Source organism: Emydura macquarii, unplaced genomic scaffold, assembly GCF_026122565.2.
Source record: "Emydura macquarii macquarii isolate MOO-44397 ecotype Brisbane River unplaced genomic scaffold, CSIRO-AGI_Emac_v2 contig_3122, whole genome shotgun sequence".
Classification (NCBI taxonomy): Eukaryota; Metazoa; Chordata; order Testudines; family Chelidae; genus Emydura; species Emydura macquarii.
Genome location: NW_027133259.1, coordinates 4,064,227 through 4,085,791, shown reverse-complemented (window position 1 = coordinate 4,085,791; position 21,565 = coordinate 4,064,227). Strand labels below are relative to the sequence as shown.

Genomic DNA, 21,565 nt, shown 5'->3' with positions numbered 1-21,565 from the left:
CTCCTCCTCCTCCTGGTACACTATAAAGCAAATGCACACAGTAAATGCTACTCCCACTATCTATCCGCTGAGGAGAAGGCAGCCCCTGGACAGGAAAGCTCATGGGTAGAGGGAAGGTATTTCACTGAGAAAGCTCTGCCTCCTGCTGGGGTCTCACGTCCAGCAGTATCCTGGGAAGGGTAATCACCAGCTCTTTCCCCCCGAATTCTGAGAAGGGCCATATAATTCAGGGATGACAGATGTAACGGAGGGACTCCTGCTAACAATAGGGGGTTGAGAAAGATGGACCCTCATGGTAGCCAGGAAGCTGAACTGTCCCCCACTGGTTCCTGGTGCTGTCAAGGAAGGGAGACAGGAAATGGTTATGACGGTTCAGGTAGAACATAGCATTGACCCACTGCTAGAGGGAAAGCTGCAACTGGAAGAGTGTTTGTTGGACAGGATATTCTACCATCAGACTTCAAATAGCTGGTTAACCAACAGTCCTTGGGTGAGGAACGTGGTGTTCTTTTGTTTCACCTCCAGCCAGGTGCTCCCAGCACCTCCCTCAAAGTTTCCTGCCTTGATGTAACCATAAGCAGAAGGGCACAGGAGTTTTCTAGGATTATTTGGAACTGGCAAATGGACACAATCAGGGCTGCACGGATCTAGCCAACCAGGCGGAGACAGGAAGGTGGAAAGCAGAGGGGTGAGGAGCACAAGGACAGAGTCAAAACAGACCCTCTTGGAATCCCAGAGACAGGAGAATGTTTTTCTATCTGACAGTCATAACGAAGGACAAAGCACTCACAAGCCTTTATTGCCGCAGGCCCACCAGCCCGTCACTGCTACAAGTCTTAAGAGACCAATGCACAGGGAGACATTTCGGCCCAGATCCATATAGGGGTGTAGGGTTCAAACAGCCACCGAAATCAAGGGAAGTTCAGAGCCTAAATACCTCTGTGGATCCGGGCTTTACTTTAGTGGCATTTTTAGGGCCAGATCCTACGCCCACTGAAGTCAAGGGCAAACCTCCCGCGGACGTCACAGAGCGCCCGGCTGGGGCCACATCACCAATAGGTCCCTCTAGCATTTCTGTGTCCCCCTGCGGGTCCTGGACTTCTCCATCAGGAGCACCCAGGGCAGCAGGCAGCGGGGAGGCCGGCTGGCAATAGGCAGGGCCCCCCACTGCCCCGCCACCCAGGGCCCGCTGCACCAGGGCTGAGCTGGGGGTGCAGTGGGGAGGCCCTCCCCCGCCAGGAGCATTCCCTGCGCAGCAGGAACAGGGGGGCAGCGGCCGGGGGGGGGGGGGGAACAAAAGCTAATGAGCAATTGCACAGCCCCTCCCCTCTTCCCAGCTCTGCCCTGCCCCTGGGAGCGCTCCAGCTCCCCGGCCTGGGAGCCGGGCAGGAGAGGGCGTCGCACCCGAGCCAGGGGCCGGTGCTGGGCTCGTTAGGAGCCGCGGGGGCTGCGCTCATTAGCAGGGTCATTAAGCAGGGAGCCCCCCGGCCTCGGCCCCCTCCGCTTACCCGGGCCCCGCAGCAGCAGCTGCTGCTCCTCGCCCGCCCCCTCCATCCTCCGTGCGGGCTGCTCCGCCCGGCCGCTGCAGCAGGCGTGGAGCCCCGGCACCGCACCGCACCGCACCGCACCCCACCCCCGCGGGCTGCCTCGGCTGGGACGCCGCGAGGCGAGGCTGGGCTCATCACACCCACCTGGGGCAGCCAGCCCGGGGCGCGCGCAGCCCGCGCCGGGGGCAGCTCGCGCCTAGGCTGCCCCTGCCCCTGTACCTGTACCTGCACCTGCCCCAAGGGACTGGAGCGAGCCAGGGGCACTGGGTGCCCACAGGGGCCGGAGGAAACAGGCCAGCCCTGTCCCCGTGCGGGGCACCAGGGAGGCCGGGTCCCCAGAGCTTTCTCAGGGCGGTTCTTGGCCTGGTTCTGGTTCTGGTTCAGCAGAAAGCTCTGGCGTCCCACGAGTCTGTCTTGGCAGAGCCCTGACGGGGCCTGCTAGTGCCTGGGACCAGCAGGCATATTTGTGTGTCCCTCCCTCCCTCCAGATTTCTGCCTTGCATTTAGCACAGAGGTTTTCAAACTGGGGGGCATGCCCGGAGCTGGTGTGAGCTGCTCCGGCCCCTGGCTCTCCGCGCTGTGGGAGCCAGCGCTGGCTGGTTGCCCGGCAGCCCTTCCGGCCCTACTCCCTGAGCTGGGCCACCTCTGCACGACTGGGCCGTCCCCAGGCAGGATGGGTGGGACAGATCTAAGCAGTGCCCCTGTTACATTCTTGCCTCTCCCCCCGAAGGATCCTGGTGCCGGCTGGTGAGGTCCCCTGGAGCCAGCCCCTGTTTGTGGAGCCCGGCTGCCATGAGATACTTCCTGAGATGTTCGCTGCTGCCCTGGCTCCAGAAAACATCTGTGCTAAAGGGAAGACAGAAATGTGGCGGGCATGTGATCCTGTGTCCCCGCCCGCACGCTGCTCCATTTTTCCACCCCCAGAGCTTTGCACCCCAGTCACGGCCCTGTGTCTTGCCCCCATCTTTTACCCAAGGTTTTCCGGTTTTTCCTCTTTTGTCTTCAGTTGGACTCTCAGGCTATTTCTGATAGCCTAGGGAAGTGTTTCTTGGACTTCATTTTTGTAGAAGACCATTGATTATGAAGTTGTTCCTCCTTGGCTTTCTGGTTTGTCTTCTACCTCCCAGTTTCTCTTTCCAGTTTGATCATTGATTTTATATTTGGTAGAACTCTGCTTATGTTTTGGAAACCTCACTGGGGTAAGATAGTCTGCTAGGGTGAAGGTTCCCTTCATTGGTCTACAGCTCTCTAGCTTGCTATGTGATTTTCTTTTTTAGATGTGTTCAGTTTCTGAGAACTTTGTTTCTTTTGACATCTGCCTTTTTAGGGTTTGATATGTTACTGTAGACGCTTATTCTTGTTTGTTTGCATCATTGGTTTTGTTGTTAAAAAGGCATAATATATAAAAATTAAGGGGCCAGTCAAAATGGCTGCATTTCTAAAACAAACATGAATGTTTGAAATCCAAACATTCCTGCCTTTGAGCCTGAAAGTGACACTCAATACACAGAGAAATGAAATGGATTTCACCGCCAGTCATCCGTTTTGTCTTGCAACGTGTAAGCAAGAAGATACGATCAGTAAATCGACTTGTTGGTAAATCAGTATAGGAATTGGCGTGGAGGGGGGAGGGCCAATTCACTGTTGCCCGGCACCTTGTATAGTCGTTACAGAAGTACAAAGTAGATGTATAATGCTACTGTTCTGATTTGGTGGCATTTAAATCCACTTCACGCCTGTGTAAATGACAACACAAAGTGCTGGGCAACAGTGAATTGGGCCCTGAGTGTGTATATCTGGTTTCTGTCTGGTCTGGTCTTAGTGCTCTGTGGAAGGAATGAGCAGTAGTTCGCTTTGATTGAGATGACACCAGAAGCGGAGTCCTCTCTTTGTTGCTGTCCTCCCTAGCACTTCTGAAGGCGAGCTTGTACTCCTTCAGTAACGTGGCTGTCTCTAAAGGTGCTTGGTGTCTGCACACATGGTCAATCCCTGTCAATCACAGTGCCTTTAATGGTGTTTTGCCACTGCCAGAAGCCTAAAATGTATTGTCCTTCTAACCAGCCTTTCTACAAGGGCTCTGCACTGAATGTTTTGCGGTGTGGACAAGAGCACGCCAATTGTGCCTGGATTACTGGTTAGGATACTCCACTTCTCTCCCAGCAATCTATGCAGTAAGATATCCCAGAGTGCATTGTCCTGTGTGCGCTATCTTTCTGTCTCAGGGTTTTCTGTGGCATCTGTCACTGTAGTATCTAAGGTCCTGATGCAGCAGCTAATCGTGTGTGAATTGTCCCATTGAGTTAAATGACTGTAAAGAGAACCCTGTGGTGCATTTGTAGGATTGAGCGCACGTTTCGGTAGCGTGGTGAAGATGTGGGTGTGCAAACATGGTTTAGTCACAGCTGTGAGACAAGTAGGTTGGAGCAGGGGTTCTCAACCTTTTTCTTTCTGAGGCCCCCTCAAAATGCAATAAAAGCTACAGGGCCTGTCTCCCTGGGGCTGAGCCGCCTGGGTCTGGCGCAGAAGTCAGGCCGGTCTCAGCCAGTTAGAAGGGTATGTGTGGGGGGGAGGGGAGCTTGACTGGGCTCCCCCTGCTCTTGCACCAGCCTGGCTGATCACGCTGCTTCTGAGGGGCTGGAGTGATCCTCGCCCCAGGACTGGCCCCGGCCGTGCTGCCAGCTCAGCTCAGTGGATGTGTTGTGGTCACCTCCAAGTGGGATCGGTGAGTGTGGCCAGGGGGCAGGGCATGGATATTTGGTGTGTCTGTGGGGGGGTGCTGGGCAGTGGGGGTGGGAGATGTTTGTGTGTTTTGGGGTGCTGGGCGTAGGAGGGATCTGTGGGGGAAGGTCTGTGTGTGTTGGGGTACTGGGCAGTTGTGGTGGTGGAGGAGGGTGGTGGGCAGTGGGAAGTCTGGGTGTGCTGAGCATAGAGATCTGTGTGTGGGGGGGGGTCTCAGCAGGGAGTGCTAGGTAAAAGGGTCTGGGGACGGTTCTGGGCTATTAAAATGTTTAAAAAAAAATAATTGACAAGTTAAGGAAACTGTTTCTGTGCTTGTTTCATTTAAATTAAGATGGTTGAAAGCTGCATTTTTCTTCTGCATGGTAAAGTTTCAAAGTTCTATTAAGTCAATGTTCACTTGTAAACTTTTGACAGAACAACCATAACATTTTGTTCAGAGCTACGAACATTTCAGAGTTACGAACAACCTCCATTCCCGAGATGCTCGTAACCCTGAGGTTCTCCTGCAGCTGCAGTCTAAAGTAGGTTTACCTATGTCTGTCTCTCTGTGAGAAACTGCAGGTGTGAAACATGGTTATTTTAGCTGCTTCATCTTCTCCTTGGCTAGGGGGTGTTTTTTGCTGCTCCCTTTTCCCCCCCCCATTTTCCCCGGCTTACTTTCCTTTCGTTACTCCTAGTTACATCACCCTACACGTTTCCTCTTTCCCCATGATGTTGATATGCTTCAAATAGCTAGGTTAGGATATCCTCCACTCTCATCTTTTAGCCAAACGCACAGACTTTAGGCCCCAGCCTTGCACTGTGCTGCACAGAGCTGATTGCAGGATCAGGGGCTTAATTTTTCATCTTGTCTCAATGATTCTTCACAGGTCTTTGCTCATTTGCATTAATTACCTTCCACTGCTGCCTCTGCTCTGTGTCTCTGGTGCCCAGACAACCACACCTGGAATATTGTATTCAGTTGTGCGTAACTAGAGTATTTTCGTGTATGTGGCATTATGTGGAATGGTTTATTGCAGTGGTCCCCAAACTGTGGGTGCATCCCCCTAGGGGGGCATAGAGCAATGTTCGGGGTGGCACACAGTGGGGCCAGTCCAGCCCCCATGGGAGGTGGAGAGGAAACACCATACTTCCATTCCTGCTCCCAGACCAGCTCCACCCCCTGCCTTGCTCTTCTCCTGCCCCTCAGTCCTGCTTTGCCTCCAGAACTAGACCAGCTGTCATGGGGGAAGCACCACATTACCGGCCCCGCTCTGCCCCCACTGGAGCTTCAGGCTCTGTTCAGCATTTGGAGAGAAGAGGCTGTGCAGTCCCAGCTCTGCTCTAGCGAAGGAACTTTGATACTATGGTCAAATTTCTCTCTTAATGGCGGAGAAGGGCTATGAACAGGACACACTGCAGTGTTGTGAAAAATCAAGGAGCTACAGCTAGGTTACCAAAAGAGTAGGAAGTCAAACCATCCCTCTGGTGCAGAGTCAAAGACCTGCCGCTTCTGTAAGGAGCTGGAAGCCATCCTCAGTGGTGACCCCACCTCCACTGCCAAGAGACCCGTGGATACCTCCGCAGGCCTGGAGGCAGCAGACACCGGATTCAACCGTGACTGAGTCGTCCTAGATGAGGAAGTCAAGTTGGAGGACATTATGAAGCAGGGAACCGAGTTGTGGGGAGCCGGGATCTCTTCTCAAACCCAGAGGGTTCAAGCCAGTCCCAGCTCTTCAGCTCTGGCGTGCAGGATGCAGGAGAGGGGAGCTCTAATAAGTGATTTTTTTGGAGCTGATGCTGCGTGCTTACATATGGTACAGCTCTCCTTTGATTTGTTGCGTTTGTACAAGAGTAGCTGTGTTTGCATGTGCTTCCCATTCCCCTGTTGAGCTAGGCAGTGCAGAGGAAAAGCATGTTCATGCACACTGGGATTTCACAGGAATCCTCCAGAGAGATCTCTAGGAAACTTTCCTGGAGGTACTCATCCAGCCTCTGTCAGAGATTCCTTGGCGGAGCGGCTTTGTTTTTTCCCTCATTGTAGGAAACTTTCCCACGCCAATCGGCAATCACTTGTGCAGGGACCAAAGCAGCACACTGGCGAGCAGCATAGGGATCCGGTTTGAAGCTGCTCGTATGGAGGGCATGCACCTTCTCATCACTGCTTACTCTAAGGAGTTTGATATCGGCTTCTATAGCCCCACCTGTGGAAAATGGTAGCACAATTTGAAATTTTGTCCCTATCTACTTGAATCAATACCCCCAAACAATCACCCAGAAGGTTTTCCTCAGGTTGAGTGCCCCCTTTCCACCCTCCCCGGCACAACTCTCCATGCCCTGGTTGATCGTTGAGCTGTGCACTTGCCAGGGGAAAGAGAGAGAGGTTTTATTGCACTCACAATCATACTTTTGTTTATTGTGCTTCGACAGAGGTGCCCCTGAGGGGAAACCCCTCCATGCCTGCCGAGCGCCTGCAGCTGATCAGAAAACTACCACGGAGAAGCAAAGAGGAGATGTTCCAAGAACTCCTTCAGTCCTCTGAGGCAGGAAAAAAGGGCATGGAGACACACTGTGTTCGAAAGTCAGAAAATTGATAGACAGGAGAGGAGAGAAAACCAGGTCACCAAGGGCAAGCGATAGCAGGTCACAAGTGCATGATAAAAGCCATCAGCATGTGGCAAAAGCAAACAGAATTGATAAAGTCACTAATAATACTGCAGACTGAATTCATGAGTGTTCCCCCTCCCCTGGCCCGCCTCACAGCCTACGCAGAACTGCTTTCCATGGCCTCTCCAAACTGCACCCACGCATTCCTACCAAACTCCTGACCCGTCTCAGTATCCTGTTCATTCCATCCCTTCAGACAGCTTCCAGAAAGATAGCTGGACTTACCCAGCTGTCATAGCTCACACGGCCCATCACTGCTTTGTCCCCTCTAGCCCAGCTTTTTGTGTGTTGTGAATAATTGTTATTTAATAAAGACCTACTCTGTGAAGAATAAGCAATCTTTGTTTTTCTCTTGTACACAGTGGTTGCAGCTCACGTTGATACACTGTGCAAGCTGCACAGCACTCATAGGATGGCACAGTGCTGTTTGTTGCTTATTATCACAATCGCTCCTCAAGGTCTCCCTGATTTGAGTGGCCTCCCATTATGCCCCTCTAATAGCCCTGACATCAGGTTGTTCATAGTCAGGTGCAAGGTGATCTGCCTCTATGCTCCACCAAGCGAGGAACTTTTCACCCTTAACTTCACAAATATTATGGAGCACACAGCAGGTGGCTATAACCACAGGAATATTTTCCTCATGTAGATCTAACCTGCCATAAAGCATCTCCAGCGAGCTTTTAATCTGCCAAACACGCATTCAACAGTCACTGGCAGCTGCTCAACCTGTTATTGAAGTGCTCCTTGCTGCTATCCAGGTTGCCTGTATAAGACTTCATGAGCCATGGCAGTAAAGGGTAGGCTGGGTCTCCTAGGATCGCTATGGGGATTTCAACATCCCTCCCATTGGAATCTTTTGGTCTGGAAAGAAAATCCCTGCTTGCAGCTTTCTGTATATGCCAGTGTTCCTGAAGATGCGTGTGTCATGCACATTCCCTAACCAACCCGTGTTGATGTCAGTGAAACACCTATGGTGATCCACAAGCACCTGCAGTACTTCTCTATCTGCAGTACTTTTCTATTGGTGGACTCTGTTGCGAGATGGCCTGGGGCCAAAATTGGGTTATGCATGCCATTTATCGCCCTGCCACAGTTAGGGAATCCCATCGCTGCAAAGCCATCCACTATTTCACGCACATTTCTGAGACTCGCAGTACTTCATAGCAGAATGTGATCAATGCCCCTGCACACTTGCAATAACACAGCTCCAGTGGTGGACTTTCCGACTCCAAATTGATTAGCAACCAACTGGTAGCAGTCTGGAGTTGCCTGCTTCCACACGGCGATAGCCACATGCTTTTCCACCAAGAGATCAGCTTTCATTTGTGCGTCCACGTGTGTTTCCATGCAGCTTGCAGGGATTTCACTTTTGGCACTGTACCTTTTAATTTCTGTTTAACTAACTTCCTTATTTTTGTGTAGTTCCCCTTTCTGAAATTAAATGCTACTGATGTGGGCTGCTTTGGTGTTTTCTGCCTGCCAGGCATGTTACATTTTATTATGTTATTGTCACTATTACCAAGTGGTTCAGCTACTTTCACCTCTTGGACCAGATCCTGTGTTCCACTTAAGACTAAGTCAGGAATTGTTTCTCTTGTGGGTTCTAGGACTAGCTGCTCCAAGAAGTAGTCATTTAAGATGTCAAACGTTTTCTGCATCCCATCCTGAGGTGACATGTACCCAGTCAATATGGGGATAGTTAAAATTGTTTTTTATTTTTATAGCCTCTCTAATTTCCCTGAGCATTTCACAGTCACTATCACCATCTTGGTCATAGTATATCCTTACTACTATATTCTTATTATAGAATTACTATCCATAGAGATTCTGTAGCACAATTTTGTTCATTTAAGATTTTTATTTCATTTGACTCAATGCTTTCTTTCCCATATAGTGTGTCTCCCCCCACCCCGCTGTATGACCTATTCTGTTCTTCTGGTATTACTGTGTCCCATTGATTAGCCCCATTCTCATGCCTATCATATCAATATCCTCATTTAATACAAGGTATTCAAGTTCACCCATCTATGTCTGAAGTTTGGAATCTTGTACTTAGACAGTGATTTGGAGTTTAGATGGGTGGCTGAGATTACCTCTGTTAGTCTGTCGCCTCTTCCAATTTGAAGTTAGGACTCACATTTACTCCCCTCTCTGAGAACTGATTTCAGCTGTTAAAAGTGGAGCCAGGATCAGCTTTAGTTCTCTCTCAGGAGGCACTGTTCAAGCTGTGGATCGCTCTACTGAATGGCTAGCAGGACATCATGACCATCTTGTCCTTCAGTATCAGTATGGTGCATACTAAACGTCCTCTCCCAATAGGTTATCCTCCCTTAGTATACAGATGGCTGGTGACAGATGATGCATGTGGTATGGAGATAACAGGAGCAATCACCTCATTCTGAGTCTAACTGTACCTCATAATGTTCTTAAAGTCTTATGTCATAGCTTCCATAGCAGTGAAGAAAGCTTTCTTCTCTGCAGAGACATCTAAGTCTTATCTGAAATGTTGGAGGGTAGTTAGATATGCTTCCTTGGAAGCAAGGGGAGTGTTTAAATGTTGGTAACTGGTACAGGCCAGGCACAGAGCTTGTGTTCCTAAGAAAAGATAAACTAACTGAAACGGAACAGGTAAACTTGTATATCCTAACTGGAGAAGTGCATAAGTTTATTAGGTTAAAAAAAAAAGGCATTTTTAAAAAAAAACCAACATAAATCCAGCTCAAATGACTGGCATAAATAGGCTGAAACAAACTATGCCAGGTACAATAGAAATGGGAAATCAAAAGGAGTGTTACAAAGATCCAGACATACAAAGATCAATAATTCTTCAAAGACATTAGAAGCAAGAAGGCTACATGTGTTCCTTTTGTACTTTGGTGTGTTTTAAATTATCAACTTTGATGTTGCATTAACATAATTACATGCAAAAACCTGCCTTTGTTTGATACAGAAGGGTAAATACTTTATAGTTGAAGCAGTGTTCTCCAGTGGACGGATTCTGCACATAAGCTGCACTTAAAACCTGATGACTTTGCACAGAAATGGAACCTCAACACACCGCAGTTGCATGCTTTTCTTAAAAATCTGTGGTGGCAAACTATTTCCTTATGTTTTATAATTGTGCAAAATGTTGCATCACAGCAGCTATCCTAGCTTAGGCATATGCAGTACAGCTCCACTTTCCTGCGGTACAAGAACAACTACATTTAAATACAGAACATGTGCCAACATGTTAAAGAAAACCATGGTCAAGTGTTTCAAGTCACTAGTGGTTATGGGACACCTTAAAGGAACACTATTTTCAAAAGGCAGGTGACCAGAACTTCCTGAAAATCAGGTTGAGCACCCAAAAAATCACTGATCACTTTTGAATTTTTTTGCAAAAGAAGTCCTACATTTTGGAGGGAAAAATTTCTTTGTCCATGCTCACCTAACTCAAATTGATTTTCTTATTCTATATAAAACTTAACTTTGTGCTGAGACTCTGAGCTCAACTCAGCTGGTATAAAAGTGCAGAACGCCTCTACGGTCTATGGAATTGCACCCACTTACATCAGCAGAAAATTTGGCCTATTATATAGATAAAATGTCCTATAGAGAAATAAGTGGAAATTAAAACCACTTAAAGAACCCTAAGAGGAGGCTGAAATGGAAAGCTCTTCTTGATCTTAACTACAGTGTGCTTTGCACCTCTCTTCTCAGGACCTCAAAGCGCTTTAACAAATACAAATGAATTTAGCCTCACAACATCCCGTGAGGTAGGTAAGTATTGTCTCCATTTTACAGATGGAGAAAACTGAGGCAGAGTTCTGAAGTGACTTGCCCAAGGTCATGCATTTTGTCAGGGGCAAAGTCAGGCATAGAGTCCCATGAATCCTGACTCCCAGTCCTGTGCTCTATTATGTTCGCTCCCTACTGTTACAAAGCAAGCAATGTGTGCAGCTTTTTTTCCCTTCTACTGCCTCTGTGGTCATGGTGAGAGAGGTCGAGGAAGTGAGCATAGCAGCACTTTGTCCGACAGAACTAAGTGCTCATTTTTTTTTATTTCTGCAGAGTTTCTTCCAGAAGGTGGTAGACAGAGTTTCTTAGGTGAGGTTTCTCCTTGCCAGAGCGATGGTACAGGGTGCAACAGGAAGTGAAGAGTCCTATTTCTTGCAGAAGACCTGCTGTTTGGCATCCTTCACACGCTGTTCCTCCTTCAGGTTCTTCTGGCGTGCATGTTTGCTGGAGATCAGTTCCACATGCTCTGAGGGGAACCAGCCTCTCTCTCCATCTGAGAGTTTCACTCCTTCCATCCAACCTGCAGGTTGGAGGCAGACACAGAGAGCATGGGACAAACTGACTGAGATTTCCCTTTCCCACCCCAAAAGGGCCCGTCCGAACGGAATAAGCTAGAACAAGACAACAGCCAGAAAGAGATCTCTCTCTTTCCAGCCCTCAAGCCAAATGGACTATGACTAAATGAGACCCCAGATAAAAGGCAGGGAAGGGAGAATCTCCTCCTAATCCCATCGGCAGGGCAAGATATTTTGTGAGAAGAGAGCCTGCCTCTGCATCCCTGATACAGCTGGATGGCATTGTCATCAAACAGCCATCTCGCCACAACCGAGTTCTCACCCCCATCTCCAAGAAGATCCCTCCTTGTTCCACTCACCGTCACTGCTGTTCTGCATGACCATGATGATATCTGCCTTCTCCAGGTCCAGCTCATCGTTCTCCCGAGCTTTGTATGTCCGTATGCACTGAACCTGAGGTGAGTCTGAGAGAGAGGGGCGGAGAGCGTGAGTGTGCCGGAGGAATGAGAGGGATTGCAGGTGTCAGGTACCGCATTCTCCCAGAAAGAGGAAGAAGGCGAGGAGTGGACACAACATCTGAGGGCGAGGGGGACACCATGAGGGTGAGGCCTAGCTTCTGAAAAGCGGGGCGGTGGAAGAACGCTCCTGTCAGGGGTGATAACCAGTGATGAGTGTCTGAGGCTATGGAGCGGATGGGGGAAGGTAGAGACTGAGGGGACATCATGTGGAGATGAGGGGAAAATAAGAGTAGAGTTTGACACTTGTAAAATAAATAAAAGGGAGGGTGAATGCGCCTCTTCAGATTCACTCCTGCATCCATGTTACCCTTGTATCTTCCTCTTCACTGGGATACAACTCTGCCCTCTAAGCAAGTCCTCCCGCCCATCCCTGTGGTGCCTGAGCAGTCTCACCCGGGCTTTCTAAGAGATCTGGTTCTTCTTGTGGTGGTGCCAGAGCAGAGATCCATCGCAGCTTCTTATTGCTGGAAAATACCAAAATACAGATGCTGGAGAGATAAGAGGGGAGCAACCAGGGAAGCTGTTGGAGGGCAGCGAGGGATTGGAGAAATGAAAGGCCTGCCACCACCTCTTGGGGAAAGGAGAGAGGATGCTAAATAGGGGAAGTGAAGAATTAGTGAGAATCTAGGGAAAAATGGAGGAGGGATGGGAAAAGGGTTGGAAAAAATGATTTCCCACATTTTGGGGGTTAATATCCCACACACACTTAACCTGAGATATCTGCTTGGGTAGTTGGGGTTACTGAGATTAGGGCATGGAATGGATTAAGGGTGCAGGACAGGGTGGAGAAAGATAGCTCAGTGGATGGGAATAAGGGGTCAAGATGACAGAGTGTTGGGATAATTGGAAAGTGTGGTGGGGAGGCTTGCGACTTGATTGTAACAGCATCCTCCAGGGCCCAGAAGCAGCAGGGGGTGTTGGGCAGGTAGGCAACTGAAAGCGGTTTTGGCACCTGCAGCCATGTCTATGAATGGCATTAGGATTCAGTGGGAATAATCTCTAGCTCTTACTGCGTCTCTGTGCGGAAGAGGAATTCCACTCTTTTCCCCTGGTTGTTCTGAAGTAGAAAGAGGCGGAAAACATTTTTGTTTGCCCCATGCAGCTTCATCTCACACTTCTCCCCACGCACATCTGAAAATGCAGCATGATCAAACACGACAAAGCGCCCACCCCTGAAGGGAAAGAAAGGGGGAATTAGAGAAACTATGTTAGCTTTAAAAGTGACCAACACAGGGTAAAACATTGAGGTTTGGGCCCTTTCTTGATGCTTTAATATATGAAGAAGGCTTGAAAGAATTTTTTCCTACCATAAACATATCATGTCTCATCTTCCCTATTTTTGCTGGATGTCTTCTTGGAAGACCAGAGAATTGGAACAGAATTTTTCTTAGCCTTCAGTGGAAGGGGAAGGAGTGTTTGAATCTTTCACAGACGATTTTTCTCCCAAGTGTTCATCAGAAGCTGATTAAATACTTTTACAATTTAAAAAAAAAAGTTTGGACTAAAAGATCCCTTCCCCTCAACTACTCATGTTTCAGCTTCTGGTCCTGCCATATTCCCACTGGCTCTCTGGTCATCCATACAATCCTTAAGCAAAAACAGGTTGGGGGAGAAATGCTTGAGCCTTGAGCAAAACTAGACTAATTTATGCTGTGAAGCATACATTCACACTTTAAAAGGTGGAAGATCTGTAGAACTACATACGTGTGCTGTAATTAAGAATTTAGAAGCAAAGGTACTGCATAACAAAGCTTGCAGGCTGTTCATGTGATGTGATATTGCTAAACTGGGCAATCTAGCCAATAAAGGTTGCCATCTGCTGGCTGGTGGGGAAGGGACACTTCCCTCACCAACATCCCCACCCCTGTCTGGACTCAAGATTATAGAGGTGCAGTCTGGGAGACTCACTCCCTGGGCCGGGACAGGAGCAGGCGGTCATTGAAGAGGTGCAGGTAGATGGGGCGGGTGGTGACTTTCCACTTGGGGCTCAGAGCGTTGTAGTCCAATGCCATCAGCTCACCGCACTTCACCAGCCGCCTTGACTGAGAGACCAGTGGGAATATCTGCAAGACAGGGAAGAATGCAGTGATCAGATACCCATGGAAGCTGGTGCATTAGGGCTGGGGTTTACCTGAAATCCTTAGTTGAAGGCATAAAATGGGGTTTTAGTTTGCTCTCATTTTCCCAGTTGTAGGTGGGATCAAAGATAACCCATGGGATGGAATGCAAACCGTATGAGCAAAGGCTAAAGGAACAGGCTATGTTCAGTTTGGAAAAGAGGAGATTAAAGAGAGACATGACGGCGGTCTTCAAATACTTGAAGAGGCTTCCATAAAAAAGATGGAGAAAAGTTGTTCTATCTTGCCACTGTGAGCAGGACTATGGGTTAAAACTACAGCATAGCAGATTTAGATTAAATCTCAGGAAACTTCCTAACTGTAAAATGGGCAAGTCATGATCTGAGTCTGCTTCCTCCAACTTCAAGGCATGGTAGATAAATTGGGTAAAGATTCAGCTCTTTTCCTCCCTGGCACAACTCAGGGGAGTAGACATCAGAATTAGCTCACTCCCCTTCTTATACAGGAGTGAGCTGCTCGGTTGATGTATGGGAGTGGATCAGACTACTGAGCAATCCAGAGGAGTGTCCCACCTTGTAGTGGAACTCTATTTTCTGTGTAATCTAGATTAGTTCATCAGTGTTCTCCATGTACTGGAAAATACAGAGTGGGGTGGGAAAGGATGGTCTCAGCGTGCAGTGATGGGTTAGTGGTGTTGGGTCAGTGGGATATGTGAGACAGGGATCTGAAGTAGAAATCCGAGCGGGTGGGTACTCACCTTGCACTCAAAATCAATCTTCTGTCGTAGGTGGATCAAGTCCTCCGTGCTCTTCATGCGCTGGACGTTTTCATTGCAGTCCTTTATGAGCTACAGAGGGGAGGAGACTAGCAGTGAGGAAGCTGCGGATTGGGAGCTGTCGCAGGTCCGGGCCCGTGGGGAGTGGATACAGTAGGTGTAAGTGACACAACCCGCAGGCTTCTTTCTCCCAGACCCTTATTTTCCAAAGCGAGGATTCTGTGCCTTCTCGGCCAAACAGTCAGTTCGTTTTACTCACTTTAAGAAGCCTGCTCTGTGGAGGTCTAGTCCCTGATCTTCAGCTCTGCTCTGAAATAGGAGTGCTGGTCGTCATGTCTCCATTACTGCACCTCCTTGGGTCTGGTTTTAAGGACTCCGCACTTGTGTCGCTCATCTCCATTAAGAATGCTGCTGCACTCTCCTAGCCTGTTGCTTTGACCACGGCACCCCTCTCTCTGCCTTGCTGTACGGGCTCTCCCTTCTGTATCACATCAGACAGAAGCTACTTGTCTTCTACCATTGAAGGCCTCTCTCCACCCTACCTGTCGTCATGATGTTACCTATCGTTCAGTATCAAATGGTCAACTCCTGCATCCAACTGGCAGATGTCAGCCTCCATTGTCCCCTTGTTACATTTATGAACATGCTTTGGGAAGGGGGTTAGGGGGGAGGGCGAGCGTCCTGAAAACATTTGCAAAACTCACTCGTTATCCACCTTCAAATCACGTTTGTAGGCATCCCAGCAAAGAAAACTCAGCAATAGTGAGGCAGCTGCTATATTAACATGACAGCCTATCATGCGGACCACCACTGGTTCCATGTATTCCCATCTCCTGTCTCCTGTCTTATGCTTGGTTCCAGCCCCAAATAGCTTAAAATCTGTCTGTCTGTCCTGTGTTTGTACAGCACCTGGCACAAGGGTCTCTGGGGAGCAGTAGATACATCAAAATACTGTTCCGATTCAGTGGCCAAGATGCTGTTCATTCGGGACAATACTTATTACGGGCAGTATCTCAAGCACACAGGAAGCTGGGGTGTATTAGATAATACACACACCCCGCCTTTGTTTGGTCCTGACCCACCTCCTGCTCCACTAAATCTGTTCCCTATCCCCGCATGAGACGGATGCTTTTCAGCCTCAAATATAGAGCTGTCTCATGTGGTTACAGTGGGTGAAACCCAGTAGCTGCTATTAGTGCATGGCAAAGTGGATGTACGGAAGAAGGGAGCAGCATTCTTACTTGGCAGGACTAGCTCGAGTACAATCTATGGCCCACTTTGCTGCACGGTGCAGGATTCAGTTTGATATTCTTCCCCACTCCCAAATCCCTATGCTCTAGCTGCTGTGCTGTGGGGGAGACAGTTCTTCTATGAGACTGGAGCAGGGGAGGGATTGTGCAGGAAGGAGTGCACACCACGTTCAAAACTGATCTGAGTGTTCGCAGGGGTGGAAAACACATGCAACGAAGGGGGTGACATGATTCCCCAAGGAGCTCAAATTATTGCCCTATGTATCGTGTTTATTACCACAGGGCATAATGGCCAACCAAGAACGGAGTACCAATACAAAGTAATAGACAGTCCTGCCCCAGAGAGCTTCCATTTAAATAGACAAAGGGGTAGGGGACAGGGATACAGCATAGAGAGGGATGATTTTGCAAGTGGCATATTAGTGCCACAATTCTTGGGGGTGTGTGTGAGACAGATATGGCAGTTTCCTTCAATATCCTTGAAGAACCTTTTTGAATTAAGTGGCTTTGGAGTCCATTGCATTAAAGATGCAGAGTTTATGTATAATTGTGGAATTGTATGTAATTTTTCTAGATGTGACCCGTGTAAACCCTGGGGAGTGTTATAAGCTTCAAAGCTGAAACAGTATGCCAGACAAGAAGGAGCCTTTGGGATAAACAAAGTTGAGTGGGTTTCCTAGGAAATATGTGGGAGGAGATGAATGCAATCCCACCGCTCGACCCCCACTTTTTGAAGCTATGCTGTGAGGAGAAACCCACTGTCTGCCAATTACCTATTCCTGTGCTAGGAAGATCAAAACCCCAAGCTGCAAAAAGGAGGGGCTACTTGTTCTGAACTAACAGCGAAATGAACTTGTAACCACAGAAAAATCCCTTGGTGGAGTTTGAAGGACTGAGCACCTGCCAGAGCCTCTGTTGGAGTTGGAGTAGTCTCTGGTAAGCTGTTTACCACGTCTGTAGATTCATGGATTGTTTTTAATGTTTTCTCTGCAATGCTTTCACGTTAAGAAAAGTGTGTGTTTAGAAAGGGCTGTGTGCTAGCTTCTAAGTGGGGGCAATTACGGTGTTTGTAGTCTCTGAAGAGAAAGCAAAGCAGGCCTGGTTAGACAGCTGGACTTACAGGGGAACTCAGTGTTGGCAGGAAACTATGCCAGCTGGAAAAGCCCGGGTCAGAAGGGAGAGATGCGGGTCTCCGCCTGAGAGAGGTGATGGCTGGGGAGCCAAAAGCCTATAACTGGGTGCCCTTCCTGCACCAAAAGGGGAAAATAGGGGTGCCGTTGCTCTGAAGAGTAATGGAAGTTTCTGTTTAAACCCATTGGGCTAAATGAAAGACAAAGGGAGTGAACAGCCAATCGGCGCATGGGAGAGAATGCCCGGAGTGAAAATAAAGGAAGTAGTCTGACCTCAGTATTCAACAGCCCCTGCTTACGTTACTTCTGGAGGGACTGTGCCAGCCTCAGTCTTAGGCTAGTTCTTACTCTTGGGCTCCCTACTGATGCTTCACGAGCAGGCGGCACTAAGCACCTGAGCAGTAAGATCATATCCGCCTTTCAACCTGTCCCTCCTGGAAATGCCATGCTGCTGGAGTCCCTGGTTCACTTCCTAAAGGAACGGTGGTGGTTGGCTTTGGCACTGCTAGTGGAGAATGGGCTGGTGCTGCTTACCTTCTCAAGTGCATCGTAAGCCTGTGTGGCCTGCACTTCTTCATCAGACTCAGGCGGGGTTCTCTTCAATATATTCTGCAGGACAACCGCATAAAGTGTGTCAGAGCACCGGCTGAGAGAATGGACCCCCAGGACAAAAGAGATGGGCACGTGCGTATGGCACGTGCAGGGAGACGGCAGGAGGAGCCAGGGCAAGGGAAAAATGGGCACGGGCAGGACAGGAGGAGAAGGCGAGGGGCTCAGGAGAACTAGCGAGCAGAGGAATCTGCATGCAGCTCCTAGCTTTGCACGTGTACTAGCCAGCTCAAATATCATGTGCAATAACTTCTGTAGGGGGAAACGAACACACAAAACAGCCTGGGTACAACACTTCAATTCTCCTTCTTATCTGTTCAACGGTAAGGCATGCTGAGCCCACTATACTAGGACTCTGTATATTCCATTGGCTCCTGTTTGCTTCTCAGTGCAGTTCAAGGAATTTTTAAAGCTTTGGCTATGCATGAAAACTCAAACTATAAGAAAGGAATGTCTAAGCATTTATAACATAGCCAGTGCTGGTGTCGGCGCAACTGTCAGAGATGATCACAACCACACCATGCTGGCCACTGCACAGGCAAACTTCCTCCGATTCCCTCAGCTCCTCTTTCTTTCCCCGTCTGGCCTTAGACAGGACTCCTGTGCAGTCACCTGTGTTTGCGTGTGCAGCGAGGGGGAGGTTAATAGTACGGGCAGGGGACGGACAGTCCTGTGTCCGCAGCACTCTTACCTGGAGGAGGAGTTTGAGCCGGGTGATGCGTTGGAAGGGGAGAATGAGGAAGGATTTGAGGGAGAGGCGCTGGCACACAGGGTGGCTCTCCAGCCTCTCCAGGACTTGCTGGAACCTGGCATTCCCACTTCTGCCAGAGAGAGAGAGAGAGAGAGATCTAGGAGTCATACAGAATAACAAAGCCGTGGTGCCTTCACAGTCTGATTCAACCAAGCAGCAGAGCCCCATTGCCTTGGAAATGACTCTTTCCCTGTGGGAGAGACTGTCCGTGTCTCTTAATGGACCGGAAGCCTTCTGCTGGGGAAAAGATACTGTGCAGGCCGGCCTTTTGGGAATTGTCTCTCTCAACAGGGTGGCAGTGAGAAAGTGATATTGGGGTGGCACCACAGAGATCTGGTTTCTTCCTGAGATGAACATAAGTAAGAACTGCCACACTGGGTCAGACCAGTGGTCCAACAGGCCCAGTATACTGTCTCGGACGGTGGCCAGTACCCGAGCTACGGGGGAAGAGTACAGAACAGGGCAGCTGGAGTGATCCATCCATGTCTTCCCCTCCTGGCTTCTGGCAGTAGAGATTTAGGGTTACCCCAAGCATGGGGTTACATCCCTGACCACCTTGGCTAATAGCTACTAATGGACCTATCCTCCATGCACGTACCTACCTCTTTTTTGAACCCAGTTATACTTTTGGCCATCACAACATCCCATGGCAATGAGTTCCACAGGCTAACTATGGATTGTGTGAAAAAGTACTCTCTCTTGTTTGTATTAAACTCATTGACCATTAATTTCATCAGCTGATTCCTGGTTTTTATATAGAGGGAAAGGGTAAATAACACTTCTCTAGTCACTTTTCCCACACCATTCGTGATTTTACAGATCTCTATCATGGTCCCCTCGTGCTTCTCTTTTCTTAGCTGAACAGCCCTAATTGTTTTAGTTTCTCCTCCGTATGGAAGTTGTTCCATACCCTTGATAATCTTTGTTGCCCTACTCTGAACTTTTCCAGTTCCACTATATCCTTTTTGAGAGGGGGTGACCAGAGCTGAAGCAGCATTGAAGGTGTGGGTGCACCATAGATAGTGGCATTATGATATTTTATGTCTTCTTTTCCTTTCCTAATAGTTCCTAACGTGGTTAGCCTTTTTGACGGTGGCTGCAAACTGAGCTGACGTTTTCAGAGAACTATTCATGGTGACTCCAAGATCCTTCGTGAGCAGCAACAGGTAATTTAGAACCTACCATTATATATGTGGAGTTGGGATAATTTTTTTCCATTGTGAATTACTTTGCACTTATCAGTGTTGAATGTCATCTTCAATTTTGTTGTCTAGTCACCCAGTTGTGTGAGATCCCTTTGTAACTCTTCACAGTCAGCTTTGGCCTTAACTATCTTTAAAATTTTGTATTATCTGCAAACTTTCCCACGTCCTTGTTCACTCCCTTTTCCAGAGGGCAAAGGAAGCTGTCCCCTGGTGAGAAAGGGCCCTTTGGAATAGGGAGACTCCTCCTTGCAGAGGGAATAGCCACATTCCAGTTTCCCCCTCAATGGGTTAGGGCCCTTCCCTAGAGACAGAGGCAATATCTGTGTGTCCCTGCTCCCTCCTTTCCCCAGGGCACGGGCAGCATCCTGGACGCTCTCCCCTTCCCTGGTGGGCGGAAGGGACGGATCAGTACCCAGGTGGCCTCCCTCAAGATTGGACATTTCCCGGTGTGTGGCAGTGGGAGACAGTACATGGGGTGGCCCGGATAGGGTAGTGCCCTTCCCCAAGAGAAGGGCGGCAGTCCGTGTGCAGCTTCCATTAGGACTGGGTTCTTGTGTGAAGATAGCAGTGCAGAGTTGTTACTGAGGCAGCCTCATTCTGGATTGGGGTCTCTCCCCATAAAGAGTCGGTATCCAGTTACCTACGGCTCTGCTCTCTCCTGCAAGGGGTGCTATGGCACTGGGGGCATTAGCTTCTCCACTCTCCCCTCCGTAGCCAAACACACACGACTGGCTGGAAGATTCAGTTCAGCGTATCTGCCTGCTCCAGCAGAATGGGGTGGCACGAACCTGCACTAACTCGGATCTGCCTTCCCCAACAAGGGGCTCTGAGGCTTTGTAGAATCAGATGCTGATTAGCCTTTCCCTTCCCGTGGCTGTTAAACCAGCGGAGCCTGCAGCTTCCCAGCCCTGCCCTCCCAATGGATGGTTTCTGTAACACCGAGGGAAGCCTGCAACCACACGTCTGCTCACTCTAGTAGGTGGAGCGTGACCACCTGGGCAGCCTGCAACCGTTCAGCTCGTCCCTGGCCGATAAGGGCACTTATGAAATGCAGCAAGGAGAGCAGCGGGTGGGAAGGGGACAGAGCAGCGTTCTTACATTAGTCTCTGGAACGTCTGCTCCTGGTAGGTCTGATTTGTCACGTATGGTAGATACACTCGGCGGATTTCTGGAGCATGTCTGAGCGCCACGTCGCACACATTGAAGGTGAACATGTCCTCCTCAAACTTCTCCTCCAAGTCAGAGAGAAAACTGTAATGCCCCGTATGTCGCCATGAAAGGAGAGGGGAACACTGTTACTAATGTGTATTGGTTAGTGGTGGTGTTATTGGTATTAGCATAGCACCTAAGCACCACAGTCACAGGCCAGGACCCCCCTGTGCTAGGTGCTGTACAAACACAAAACAAAAAGACAACCCCGGCCCCAAGGATCTATGACTCTGAGTGTAAGACAAGAAACAGTAGATGGATACAAACAGACTGAAACAGTACACGCAAAGGGAGACGGTCCTTTTATCGCTACCAGCCACCACTCTCCTTCCCTTGCTGTGCTATTAATCACTCTCTGCTTTTCGGTGACAGCAGAAGTCTGGGTGGTGGTGATTTGGTTTCCAGCGTGAAAGAAAGCTGGGGAATACCAAAATACACCATAATTAAGGGAAAAGGAATTTCAGCTCCTGTGACGTCGTCATGTTACTGCTTCTTAAAGCACAGGTCACAAGGGTCCGAGTTTAAAACAAAAACAACCCAGCTCTGTCGTGGAAATGGAGAAAGGGGAAGAGAACCAAAGGATACGCAATCAGTCAAGCCTTACAGGAGAAGAATAAAGGCTACGAGATACAGAATGTACACCAGCCAAGATGTCTGGCAAGTGGTGGCCCTGGTTCTGGTTTATGGCTCTTGCTGGATTGAGCCAGGTTGGGGTCTGCCAGATGGTGGCTCGAATTTTCTTAAATTGGGTCAGGTGGATGATGGTTTCTGGGTTATGTTTGGTTGGAGCTGGATTTGGGCTGACATGTCCTT

General features: G+C 49.0%; 1 protein-coding gene and 1 long non-coding RNA gene across 2 annotated transcripts in view; both read right to left on the bottom strand.

Annotated features, from left to right (window-relative positions):
- Positions 1-20: 20 nt before the first annotated feature.
- On the bottom strand, positions 21-1,135 carry LOC137141925 (uncharacterized). The gene is made up of 2 exons (XR_010916786.1): positions 938-1,135; positions 21-335 (listed from the first exon to the last, which is right to left on the bottom strand). It is a non-coding gene; the product is annotated as an uncharacterized lncRNA (long non-coding RNA).
- Positions 1,136-9,743: 8,608 nt separating this feature from the next.
- LOC137141846 (rho guanine nucleotide exchange factor 5-like) overlaps positions 9,744-21,565 on the bottom strand; it is a 44,427-nt gene continuing 32,605 nt past the window's right edge. The window contains exons 7-15 of the mRNA XM_067530934.1: positions 20,642-20,794; positions 18,279-18,408; positions 17,513-17,587; positions 14,581-14,670; positions 13,654-13,808; positions 12,756-12,917; positions 12,139-12,209; positions 11,587-11,691; positions 9,744-11,232 (exon numbers count right to left, since the gene is read on the bottom strand). Coding sequence (XP_067387035.1) covers positions 11,078-11,232; positions 11,587-11,691; positions 12,139-12,209; positions 12,756-12,917; positions 13,654-13,808; positions 14,581-14,670; positions 17,513-17,587; positions 18,279-18,408; positions 20,642-20,794 — 1,096 coding nt within the window. The 3' untranslated portion in view covers positions 9,744-11,077. The remainder of the gene's footprint in view (positions 11,233-11,586; positions 11,692-12,138; positions 12,210-12,755; positions 12,918-13,653; positions 13,809-14,580; positions 14,671-17,512; positions 17,588-18,278; positions 18,409-20,641; positions 20,795-21,565) is intronic.